Source organism: Alnus glutinosa, chromosome 3, assembly GCF_958979055.1.
Source record: "Alnus glutinosa chromosome 3, dhAlnGlut1.1, whole genome shotgun sequence".
Taxonomy (NCBI): domain Eukaryota; kingdom Viridiplantae; phylum Streptophyta; class Magnoliopsida; order Fagales; family Betulaceae; genus Alnus; species Alnus glutinosa.
In genome coordinates this window covers 11,451,440-11,464,155 of record NC_084888.1, presented here as the reverse complement: position 1 = coordinate 11,464,155, position 12,716 = coordinate 11,451,440, and the positions used below count along the sequence as shown (strand labels likewise).

General features: G+C 36.8%; 1 protein-coding gene across 1 annotated transcript; it reads left to right on the top strand.

Moving 5' to 3' along the window:
• The first annotated feature begins 3,424 nt into the window (after positions 1 to 3,424).
• On the top strand, positions 3,425 to 4,772 carry LOC133864875 (heavy metal-associated isoprenylated plant protein 16-like). Its single transcript, XM_062301303.1, has 3 exons — positions 3,425 to 3,537; positions 3,627 to 3,735; positions 4,210 to 4,772. Exons 1-3 carry the CDS (start codon positions 3,532 to 3,534, stop codon positions 4,500 to 4,502), a joined length of 408 nt encoding a protein of 135 aa, XP_062157287.1. The 5' UTR covers positions 3,425 to 3,531; the 3' UTR covers positions 4,503 to 4,772.
• The last annotated feature ends 7,944 nt before the right edge of the window (positions 4,773 to 12,716 follow it).

The window sequence follows — 12,716 nt, the reverse complement described above, 5'->3', positions numbered from 1 at the left end:
TACTTTGTGCAAATTAAAACTTGATAGCTATATTTGTGATTGAATTTAAATGGTAATATTTAGGATTGAACTTTTGTCGGAAGTTTAAATATATTGTTGAATGTTATTTATGGCTATCCTGACTTGAAAATATATGATCATTGTTAGTCAATATGTGTATATTTTTTTTAATTAAACATAAGTTTTAGGTTGATTTTTTTAGTTGTTTTATATTAATATTTTTTATATTGTGAATGAAAGTTGATATTTATAGGTTAATATGATTGAATGAAAATATAAAAATTATTTCTAGATTTTCGTGACGAGCCAAATATTGGAAAAATGTTTTCAGTTGAAATTGTTTTTCTGAAAAATGATTTCAACTTAAAACATTTTTGAACAGAAAATGTTTTATGCCGAAACAAACATGGCTTAAATGTCAAATAAAAATGATCAAAGGTCAGAAGCATGTAAAAGGGATAAAAACAAAAACAAAGCAACCACCCAGTCTGCATGCTATAATGACACAAAAGTGGTTGAGATCAACTAGTTGAAGATTATGTAAATGTCGAACAAAAAATTAATGTGTCCATTAATTCTATTTTTATTTTTTATTTTTTCAAACTGTGATTGTTAATTAACCTCCTTTTTGTTACAATTGTCCATGCTATAGTGGCTCTGGCCAAAGTGGTTGAGATCAACTAGTTGAAGATTATGTAAATGTCGGATGAAAAATTAATGTCCATTAATTTTTTTTTCTCAAATCGTGATTGTTTTAACTTCTTTTTCGTTACAACTCATTTTATTTAATACTCTAACAAGAGAAAATTCTCGTACAAATTAACACGACTTTAAACGTGATGTACGCTCTAGAAGTTTAAACACTCATCAAACGAAACTCTTTGAAATTGATACAAGAAGGTGTGGCTCTGATACCAACTAATGCGGGAAAATATGGCTCTTGCAAAACCCTGAAAAGTTAATTAATGCCCTAATCCAAAGAAAATGGTAACAACATCTGCGCCAAAGTTACAAATGAAGCTCCTTGAAATCACTTATAAAGTTTATTGTCACCTATTAATTAAGGAATTTTTATAGGACATAGCACCCATTCAATATTTTTGTAATCCACCTATCTAATGTGGGACTAATCTATGGGTATCACAATCTCCCCCACTGAAATCTTTGACATCATTTTCAAGATTCACGTCATGATATAATTCCCCACATGATGTTACTAGGTTGCTTTGATACAATTTGTCATGACCCAAAAAAGATGCTTATATACCACATCTACAAAATTACTCTAAAAGGACTATTTAAACTCATGAGTATTTCTTACTGAAAAGTGAAGAAAATATATCATAAATTGCGACCTAAGCCGTCCTAAGTGATTTCATATAGAAAAACAAGTCCAAACCTTACTAGGAAAGCGAAATAAGATGAAATTCATGGACCGAGACCCTTGAGAAGTCACCAAGGTCGATGGACGATATCTCAAAGTTCTAGAATGGCAACCCCAATGAAAATTATCCAGATAAATCATCACGATAGTGATGTCTCAAATTCAAGCATGCCTTTCAACATTGTATAAAGTAGGGCCCTAAATTTCTGAAGTTGGTTGGCCTAAATTTGCGTTCCAAATGTGGAGATGAACCACAGATTTCACAAATTTGGTTAAAATTCATTTTAAAATGCATAACAAAATGCCACAGATTTCCAAAACCTACGACAGTTGCCTAAAAAAATCTTCAAAAAGTAATGCTAGAAACCACATTGTATGATCAATCATTCAAGGATACGTCGAATTTCTAGATTCTTGAAACTATCTCTCCTTTGTAACACCTGGTCTAAACTTATGGTAATTATTTTATTAATAATATAAAAAGAAATTACAAAACCTAGATCTTTTAGATATTCTAAAAAATATATTATGTACGAAAAGCCTTATTAAAATATTTTTAATATGGATGCATGAACAAGTTTTCCATAAAGTGTATTTGAAAGTACATTAAAATAAAAATTTTAAATTAATTTCGAGATTCGAACGATCAATCTCATGACAAATGATCGATGTGCAGTTGCCTCAAACGATCAATTCCACATCGAATGATCGTTGCACAACTGTCCACAAACCATCGACCCTCAATGTTTGAACGATCAAGCATAGCCGCCATGCAATTAAATTTTGACACCCTAGCCTTTTTGAACATGCATGGGAGACCATTAATTAATTATATGCTTTTCTATGTTTTCGTCAGGCTTTACCTGGATAACATAGCTCTTGAAGTTAACATTCTCTTGCTCATTTTGTTAGAATAACCCACTCTAACTAACACAGTAACCCACTAATTGTTATACAAAACACACTATATTATACACAAAACACATTCTGCTAAACGCAACACAAAACAAATAAAACGAATATCTTCTAGACTTTTCTAATGCCATGCATCTAGTTATATTGAAATTAATCCCAATTTTACATTACATTTGCCACGCATCCTTAGGAAACCGAGCTTTGTTAGGCGTGTGATTCCTCGAGTCCACACCGCTTAGCTTCTTCCAATGCATTGCTTTACCAAACCCATTTCATTTACTTTGAATAAAACCTCTGCAAGTTTGTAAAACTCATTCTATTGTTACTCTTTTTTAAACATGTCCTTTGCTACCCAAAAAATATAGAAGAAAAAATATTTTACAGTGAAGAACTATCGTTCCAGGTGAGATCAAACCGACCAGTTGAAAAAAAAAAAAAAAAAAAAAAAAAAAAAAAAAAAAAAAAATCTTGCTAGGGGCCAATAGCAAAAAAATCTTTTCTTTCTTTTTTTTTTTTTTTTTTTTTAACTTAATTTTATTTTTCTTCCCCCCACTCCCTCTGTCCCTGAGTTCAATATTTCCAATCAAATCAATACTTCTTTTCTATCAATAGCATCTACATATCTTTGCCTGAATTTCTGCCGAATACGTAAATGGAAAAACAAGGCAAAAACAGATTTTAAAAGCGACAGTATCTTTAAAAAAAATAAAAAAATAATTCCTAGCATAATTTCATTCGATATAGTTATACCCATTACTGGCCGGTAGGTTTAGGTCGACTTCCATGGATTGGCGTTGGTCGGGAGTGACGACAACAATGGGCCTTCAAGGGACCCAAATCTTGGGTCTCCCTTCCATGACCTCCTGTTATGGAAAATGAAATTCAAGCGGTACGTTCCAGAAATATAAATATAATTATATTATTGAATATTTGACAGAACGCGACCTAAGCCCGGTTGACTCACGAGTCAGCGGACTAATCGTGTAAATCCGCCAAAAACAGTGTGTTCGTTGGTTGTGTGGACTTTTCTGCCTGTTCATTTTCTACGTAGAAAATGAACAGGCAGAAAAGTCCACACAACCAGATTAATAGACTAGTTTCAGAAAGGCCTAATAGAAGTATCCCAAACGACGTTCCTACAATAACAAGTACTTAACAACACAATTCTACTTTCAATTTCTTCACCATACTGATCTCTCCCCTACATTCATAATCACAAATTAACCAACAACATGAAGGTATACAAATTCTGGCTTTGTTTTTACCTTAATATAATTAGTAAATCAAAAAGAAAGAAATCTTTTTCTAATTGAAATTCTTTCTGCAGCAAATTGTGGTGCTCAAGGTGTCCATGGATGGGCAGAAGTCTTTTTTCTGTATTATGGCTGGACAGGAGCCCCGCACCAAAGCCATGAAGATTGCAGTTAGCGTTCCAGGTAACAATATATATATATATATATATCAACATGTTGTGTGTGTATATATACATATATTCTTAAAGTGTTTTCAAAATTTTTAGTTTACATTCACTTGGCCTCTTTATAAGTTATGGTGTTCCCTCCTCTCTTAACGCGTCTTTTGAAAGTGAATTGGACCCATAAACTCTAATATAGTATCATAGTCAGTTCCTTTCAATTGTTGGACTTTCTCCTTTTCTTCTTTTGGGCTTTCTTCCGTTCTGTCTACATGTTTGTCTAATAGTGTCACACGTGAGAGGACATCTTAAAGTGTTCTACAATGGTTAGTTTACATTCACCTGGCCTCTTCATAAGCCATGGTGTCACCTCCTCTCTCAAAGAATCTTATGAGAGTGAATTTGGCCCATAAATTTTAACATATATAGTTTTTATTAAAGAGATCGAAATGATAAAAATTATATATATATATATATTATTCCGATCCATTTGCAGGGGTGGAAGCAGCAAGTTTGAAAGGGGACAACAAGGACCAGATAGAGGTGAAAGGGGAAGGGATTGACACCGTCAAACTTACGAAGTTGATCCGGAAGAAAGTGGGGCATGCAGATATAGTAAGCGTGGCGGAAGAGAAGAAAGAAGAGAAGAAAGAAGATAAGAAAGAAGAGAAAAAGGTTGGGGAAGTGCAACTGATGTGGCCGTACGCGAGTGGTGTGCCTAATTACTACCCAATCTATCACGAGATGAACCAGGAGTATCCCTGCAATCCTTCTTGCTCCATCATGTAACTATTTATTTATTTATCAATATATAATAGGGAGAGTACATAATTTCCATGACCGAAGAGAAGATGATATCTAAAATCAGGTAGGAAGTAAAAACTAAGATCTTAGCTAAGTTCACTCCAAGATTCTCTTTGTAATGTCTATTATAATTCAGTTGAGAACTAATGAGTTTTTTCTGTTTTGGTTGTAGTTGATTCTGCAGCTTGATTGTATCTAGTTGGAACACTTGTATGTAGTTTGACTGCATGTTGAGTTTGATTTATAAAGATTTTAATTCATTCAAAAAAAAAAAAAAAAAAAAGTTTAATTGTATGTCACAAACCAGTGCATTCGTACGTGGAACACGCACATACACACAAGAATAATAATTTAATTTTAAATGATTATTAAATAATTTAAATTCTCAAAATAATAAATTATTAAATCGGGAAGGACTATGTTTGAGATTTATGGAGGGAGGTAACACATGAGAAAAATCAAATATCATAAAAGAATATTATTGTTTCCCATTTTGCGTCAAAAGATCGAGTGGGACTCAGAAATTAGAGGTCAATTCAAATGAATTTTTCGATGAAAAAATTGCCATAGGATATTTCATGTCCATGTTGAAAGGACTTGGTAAAAATTCGGAGATAATAGGAGTGCATGCGGTTAAGGTCCAATTAAATAAAATATGGAAATTGAAATGGAATTATCGGAGACCTCAAATTAAAGTTTAATTTAGGTCAAATGGAGTCAGACCGCTTCATGCCGTGCGTCATAAAATTTTCTGACGATCGAAGGCTGAGAATGAATCAATAGAATTAGAGTGTTAATAATAATAAAATATAACCATAAGTTAAAAAAACAAAAGGCCAGAGCCACTTGATGGGTGTGACACCCGGCAAGTGTTGCAACGGGGCACCCACTAAAAAGAAAAAATTAAAAAATTTTAAATTTTAAAATTTTAAATTTTTTTTTTTTAAAAAAAAAGTAGTAATTTAGTGACGTGGCTACAATAACCCATTTTATGAAAAGTCACTAAATAATTTAGTGGCATGTTGAATATGCCACCTCACAAATTAGAGACATGCCACTAAATTAGTGGCAGGTCACCCTAACACACCACTAATTTTTATTTGGAAAATGTTAAAATTACAACACCAACACAACAACCATATAACAACCCCTCACATGAGGGTGGACCCCACACACTGGGGCCCACCCTCATGTGAGGGGTTGTTGTGATGGTGTTGTGTATGAATCAAATCCCTTTTTATTTTTTTCCCCCTCCCCCCTTTTTTCCCCTACTCCAGCTCACGTGCTATTTATCTTCCTCCCCACCCCCACCCCCACCCCCACCCCTTTCTCCTTCTATCTTCTCTCTTCTCCCTACACAAGTACTCTTTTCCTCCTTTCTTTTTTCTTGTCTTCTTTTCTTTCTTTTTTCTGTCTTCGTTTTTTTTTTATTATATATATTATATGTGTTTGGATTCTCCTTTTCTCAAGTGCTTTTGTCAAATGGGTAATTTTCTGTGTTTCAATAGAATGGGTTTGATTTTTGTTTTATGGAAAAAATGTTTTGGTGAAGAAGGAAGAAAAAGGAAGCAGGATAGGAAGGTGGAGAGGCGCTCCGGCCATTGATTAACTGATTAATTAGGAGGATATGGCTGTTGTGTTGTAGTTGTAGTACAAATATAGAGCAGTTTTTGTTGGGGAGGATTGGAAAAAGTCAAGGAAGAAATGTTATGGGGAGGATTGGAAAAAGATAATAGAAGATAATAAGTCGCAATTAATGGTTGATGATCATGACAGTCTCATACTTTTATTATTCCAACAACGTTACAATCAAGTTCGTTCGCGTGTTTGTTTGACGTTTGGGGTGGGGGGCAAAGCTGTGACGAAATATTTGCAGCTTTTCGCCTTCTAGATTTCACACCTTCAAGGAATTTATAATTCGAATAGATCTTTCTTTTCTTTTTTTCTTTTCTTTTTTTTTTTTTTTTTTTTTTTTTTTAAAAGTAATTTGATTTAGGAAATTTTTGTACAATTTTCAATTTTTTTTTAAACTTCATTTATAACCCTTAATCTTTCATCACTTTTAAAAAATGGTACTCAAACTTTAAAAAGTGTCAAAGCGTTAGAAGATGTATAGTGAAATATGAGATGAATAGTCATAGATATTCATAATTGTAGTAAAATTTAAATGGTTGTGTAGTTGTTATAAATATCAGTATAATGATCCCATAATATTAATACAAATTATACAATAGAGAGAAATATGTAGTTCTCAAATCTTACATGGGTTATAAGTAAAATTCTTTCCCTTTTTTTTAAAAAAATACTGATAAATACTGATTTAAAAAATATTTTTTACTACTGCATCATCTAATTGTACGGTAATCGAAAAAAAAATATTGAATATCAATTAATACTAATTTCAGGAATATGTAACTTGAAAAAGGAAAAAAGCAAAAAGAAAAAAGAAAATCTTCCACTAAGTTCAAATCATTTGACTTGGATATATGCAAATATATATGAATGGGATAACTACGTGGACAAAATTAAGCTGTGAGTTTCATGATCTCATCTTCCAATTAAACAGGATATTTGAAGTTTTTGTCAATAACTTTTGTATGAACGTCAAACCTCTTGGCCGCAGGACTCCTTTTCCTCCAAATTTATGAGACCAATATGAACGGTTACCAATCTCCTCTCCCAACAATTTCGACCGCACCATAATCTGTCCACAATCTCCTAATATACACCAAAATTTGACCCTATCATCAAAGGGAGTGTGTACGTGTTAATTTAGAATTAACTTCGTGAAAAGCATCAAAAAAAAAAAAAAAAAAAAAAAAAAAACCCACCTTCAATTCCTTTTTGAATTGAAGAAAAATCTCCCACATATACGGCCTGCCTAGTTAGTCTATTTTGGGACTACTAGATATTCCACACCCACCTCAACAACTCCCACTTCCATCGCGTTTCTCACGTCGATCTCCAACAATACGGTTAACAACCATGGTTTTATTTTATAACTATTAACTGCATAACGTTGATATGTCAGTTTTAATCAAGAACAAATTATTGTTAAAAAAGTTAAAATTTAATTAAAAGAGTCATATCAGTATTGTAAGATAGAAATGATAGTTATATATGAAGGTATTCTATCCAACAGGAAAAGAACTAGTAACACATCACTTGTCATGTTTCGATGATTGACACTTTAATTTAGAATCACGTCTGGAAACACTGAAGGTGTTTGGAAAAGCTTTTTTTTTTTTTTTTTTCCATTTATGTTTTCCCGCCTGAAGTAGTAATAAAATTTAATAAATGTGATATAAGTGTGAAAGTAGTTTTGAAATTTTTTTGAAAGAAAAGTGAAGAAAGTTGTTTGTTAATGTGAAGAAATGAGTTTGACTTTTTTTTTTTTAGAGAAAGGAAAAAAGATGGGAAAACTTGTTGTAATTCAATTTTTTAGCTATTCTATTCAAATAATTTTTAAATAACTATTCTTTGAAAACATGAGCCCCTTTCCAGGCGACGCCTTCAAGTACCTCAGTATCCGGATTACAACCTCCATGTGATCTTCACTAGGATTATGCATGAATTGACTAACTACGCTTACCGCATATGCAATGTCTGGACGAGTGTGTGAGAGATATATTAGTTTGCCAACTAACCTTTGGTATCTCCCTGTCCGTTTGTGTCTGGTCTAGGTATTCTTCGAGTCTATGATTTTGAACAATTGGAGTATCAACTGGTTTGCATTCCAACATTCCTACCTCTGTTAAAACATCCAACACGTACTTCCTTTGGGAGAGAAATATTCCTTGGTTGGACCTGGCAGCTTCCATTCCTAGAAAGTACTTGAGTCCTCCCAAGTTCTTCATTTCAAATTCAGTGGCCAATTCCTTCTGTAATCTTGATATTTCTTCTTCATCATCTCCCGTAATAATCATATCATCCACATATACTATTAGCACAGTTACCTTGCTCAATCTATGCTTTATAAATAGTGTATAATCTGAGTTACTTTGCTTGAACCCGTATTTCCGCATTGCCATACTAAATCGCCCAAACTACGCTCCAGGTGACTGTTTCAGACCGTACAGTGCTCGTTGCAGTTTGCACACGACTTTGGTTTCTGTGGAAGCCGTGTATCCCGAGGGAAGATCCATGTACACTTCTTCTTCAAGATCACCTTGTAAAAAAGGATTTTTTACATCGAATTGATGTAGTGGCCAGTCAAGGTTGGCTGCAAGAGATAACAAAATCCTTACAGTGCTTAGTTTTGCAACTGGTGAGAACGTTTCTTGGTAGTCTACCCCATATGTCTGCGTATAGCCTTTTGCCACAAGTCTTGCTTCGTATCTTTCTATAGATCCATCTGCCTTGTGTTTGATGGAGAATACCCATTTGCATCCTACTGCTTTCTCCCCTTCAGGTAGTGGGACTAAGGCCCATGTGTCGTTCTTTAGTAGAACCTCCATCTCTTCCTTTATTGCCTGAGTCCATTTTGGATTAGACAAAGCTTCCTGAACTCCAGCTAGAACTTAAGTCAAGGAAAGTACGTGCACAAATGCTCTAAGGGGTTCAGATAATCTTCTGGTAGACACATAATTGACGATTGGGTATTTTGATCTTCGCTCTTCATCCTCAGGAGAGTATCTTTTCGGTGGCTTGCCACGATTTTCCCTGAAAGGTAGTGTATATCCAATAGGAGTATTTAAGTTACTGATATCAGACTGTGTGTTAAGATTGCTTACCTCAGCGATATTCTCAGGAGATGGGACGACAGGTACTGTAGAGTAGGGGGGGGGGGGGGGCTTGTCTCAACTTCTGGAGGTGTGTCATGTTCTGATGATGCATGCTGCTCTATAGGTTGCTCGATGTGTTCATCTAACCCTGTGGGCTCACCTATCTCTGATTGTGGTGCTTCACTTGTTCCTGTGTCAGGTATTGTAGACCAATCAAAGTGTACTCAATTCTGCTCGTCATCTCTTGTCTCCCCCTGAAGGGCAGAGTTGGGAGCTGGGAAAAATGGTTCAGACTCTACGAAGGTGACATCCATAGTGACATACATGCGGTGAGTAGAGGGGTCATAGCATCGATAACCTTTCTGGTGCACGGCGTAGCCCAAGAAGAGACAGCGGAGGGCACAGGGGTCCAGTTTGGAGCGTTGGTTCTTGTGAAGATGCACATAGGCCACACATCCAAATACTCGGGGAGGTAACATGAGGAGCGTGGGTAAGGAGACATGAGACGCCAGGACCTGGAGAGGAGTCTAAAACTGTAAGACTTTGGATGGAAGTCTATTAAGAAGGTGGACAGCAATGGAGGCCGCATCGGGCCAGTTTAGGGTAGGCACATGGTTGCCATGCAGTAGAGCTCGGGCAGTTTCAAGGATAAGACGGTTCTTTTGCTCAACCACACCATTTTGCTGAGGGTTTTAAGGGCAAGATATCTCATGAAAAAGTCCATGGTGGTTGAAGTAGGTGCAGAAACGTTGATTGACATATTCGCAGCCATTGTCTGAGCGGATAACTCGAAGTTTAGTAGAAAACTGAGTTTGGATCATCATATGGAATGATTGGAAGATTGAGAATACCTCATCTTTATGTTTTATCAAGTACAACCATGTCATACGCGTACAATCATCAACAAAAACGACAAACCAACGAACTCCCGAACCAGTAGAGACAGGAGAGGGACCCCATATGTCAGAGTGAACTAAAGTAAATGGAACAATACTTTAGTTTGATAAATACGAACTACGATGACTTTTGGCTACAATGTAGGTAGTACATTTAAGATCAGAGAGCACCATATTAGAAAAAAGATCAGGTAATACATGTTTCAGATAACCAAAATTCGGATGCCCCAACCGTTGATGCCATAACTGAATTTGTCGTTCCCTTCCACCACTTCGTATGTGAAGAACATGCCCCATGTTGATGTCATCCACGTAATATAGCGCCCCCCCCCCCCCCCTGTTTAGTACCACGCCCAATTATCTCCTTGGTGAGAATATCCTGAAGAAGACAAAATGTAGAATAAATGAGTACAACACAATTTAATTCTTGAGTAACTTGGCTAACATACATTAATTTATGTGAGTGTAAGGGGACAAGTAATGTATGTGATAATTGTATAGATGGAGACAAAGACACGGTGCTGGCACCGATAACCGGAGAGACGACCCCATTAGCATTTGCAACACTAGTGCGTCGCAGGGGGGATCTAGTAATAAAATTGGTCTCATCAAAAGTCATATGGTCTGAGGCTCCGGAGTCAAGGAGTCAAGCATCACGATCACCCTTACCTGAAGAGGTAGCTAAACCCGAACCAACATTACCTATATCTAAGTTGGGTCCCGCATTCTGGGAATGGGCCTGTGGAATTAGAGAAAGGTGGGGTTCAGCTAACGCTACAGCCACCTTGCCCGTGCTTGCATCTGTACCCGTTCCATCATTTTTTTTCTTTGCCTACAATTCATACCACCAGTCAGGATAGCCATTTTTTTTAAAACAATTATCACTTGTGTGATTCTGTTTTCCACAATGAGAACACTTCAAGCCACCAGGGGTAGTTCTGGAATTTTGTGACCTAGGGGTCGCATTTGGTCTTCTCGGGTGTGGGCTGGAGGCCGCACCAGCATAAGAAGGGACTGGATTCAACTTCAGCCCCTTGGTGGCAAGGACGGCACCGAAGATGCTATCGGGATCGCCGGCGCTCATGACCGCCTGCCGGAGGGCCTCTCGGCGGACATGGGCGTAGGCCTGCTCGATGGAGGGGAAGGGTCGCATCTGGAGCACATCGCTCCAGATGTTGTCTAGCCGGTCATCAATCCCGTCGAGGAAGGTGTAGACCCGGTCCTCCGGGAGCAAGGCGTTGTAGTGGTGGATGTCGGCGGGGCACTCCATTGGATTTGGCCGCCGGAAGTCGATCTCGCGCCAGGGACCTTGCAGATCGATGTAGAACTTCTCAAGGGAGCCGCCGGCTTGTTTCAGTCGAGCAACGCGTCTCCGAAGTTCGTAGACCTGAGAGGTATCACTCCCATCGAAATATGTTGTAGCAATAGCATCCCAAACTGCTTTAGCAGGGGGAAATCGGATGAAATTTCCGATGAGGGTCGGGTCCATAGAGTTGATCAACCATCCTTTGACGATGGCGTTATCGGTTTGCCATTTTCGAAAGGATGGGTCTGTTGTCGGTGGTGGCGGATAGTCGTCGTTGATAAATCCCAGTTTGTCTTTGTCGGAGATATACATCTCGACAACCTGGGACCATAAGCCGTAGTTGGAACTGTCCAATCGGATACCAATAGGAGTGGTTGGACCTTCAATGGACTGGGTTGGGGTTTGAACTTTAGATAGGGCTGCTGTCATTTGGTTGGTGAGAATGGTAAGAATGGAGGTGGTCTGAGGTGGGGTATCACCGGAATTGGTGACAGTGCCGGCCATGGCTGAACTGTATGGGTTAGACAAGAACGGCTAGATTTTTTTTCGGAGCAGGGATCGAATTCCTTGCTCTGATACCATGTCAACAATATTAGAATTGGTAGAATTTTCTCTCTATTCTCTCATTGATTTAGTACAATTAAATAGACAAAACTTCTACACCTTATTTTGGCCTATACAAGTGTCAAGCCTAGTATCGTGCCATAATCACAGAACAATCAGTTTCCTTCCATAACAGGGAAATATATTCTAGCAACAGGGCCATATACTTTCCTGTTTTACATTATATTACAGCTCACGCCAACAACAATAAGAACGGAGGCTATTGAACCCATTTCTTTTTTGGAGGTCCTGGGTATTCGGTAATATGTAAAGCAAAAAAAAAATGATAGTATTTGGAGTAATAAATCACATACATATTGGAGAAATCAAAATGTCTTGAGAAGTGAAGACAATATCACTACAACCTGTTACCCTCCAATTGTATTTTCAATAATATCTTTAATAAGTTGAAATTCGGTCATTAATTGGATAAGTTTTTGTGCTTATATTAAAGCTCGATCTGTTTGTTACTGTTATTTTGAAAAGAAAAGAAAAAAAATCTTATTTTTGAGTGTTTGGTGCCGCATAAAATATTGGTCAACCTGAAAATGTTTTTAGTTAACTAAGAAAAATAACATTTACGAGGCACAAAATGATTTACGCTTTTCATTTGTGTAATCATTTTCTGTCACACTCTCACACGCCTAGGCAACCAATTGTGAGACGGCTC

Coding starts and splice junctions, on each gene's coding strand:
- LOC133864875 (XM_062301303.1), top strand. Junction 3,736..4,209: donor GATTGCAGTTAGCGTTCCAG/GTAACAATATAT, acceptor ATCCATTTGCAG/GGGTGGAAGCAGCAAGTTTG.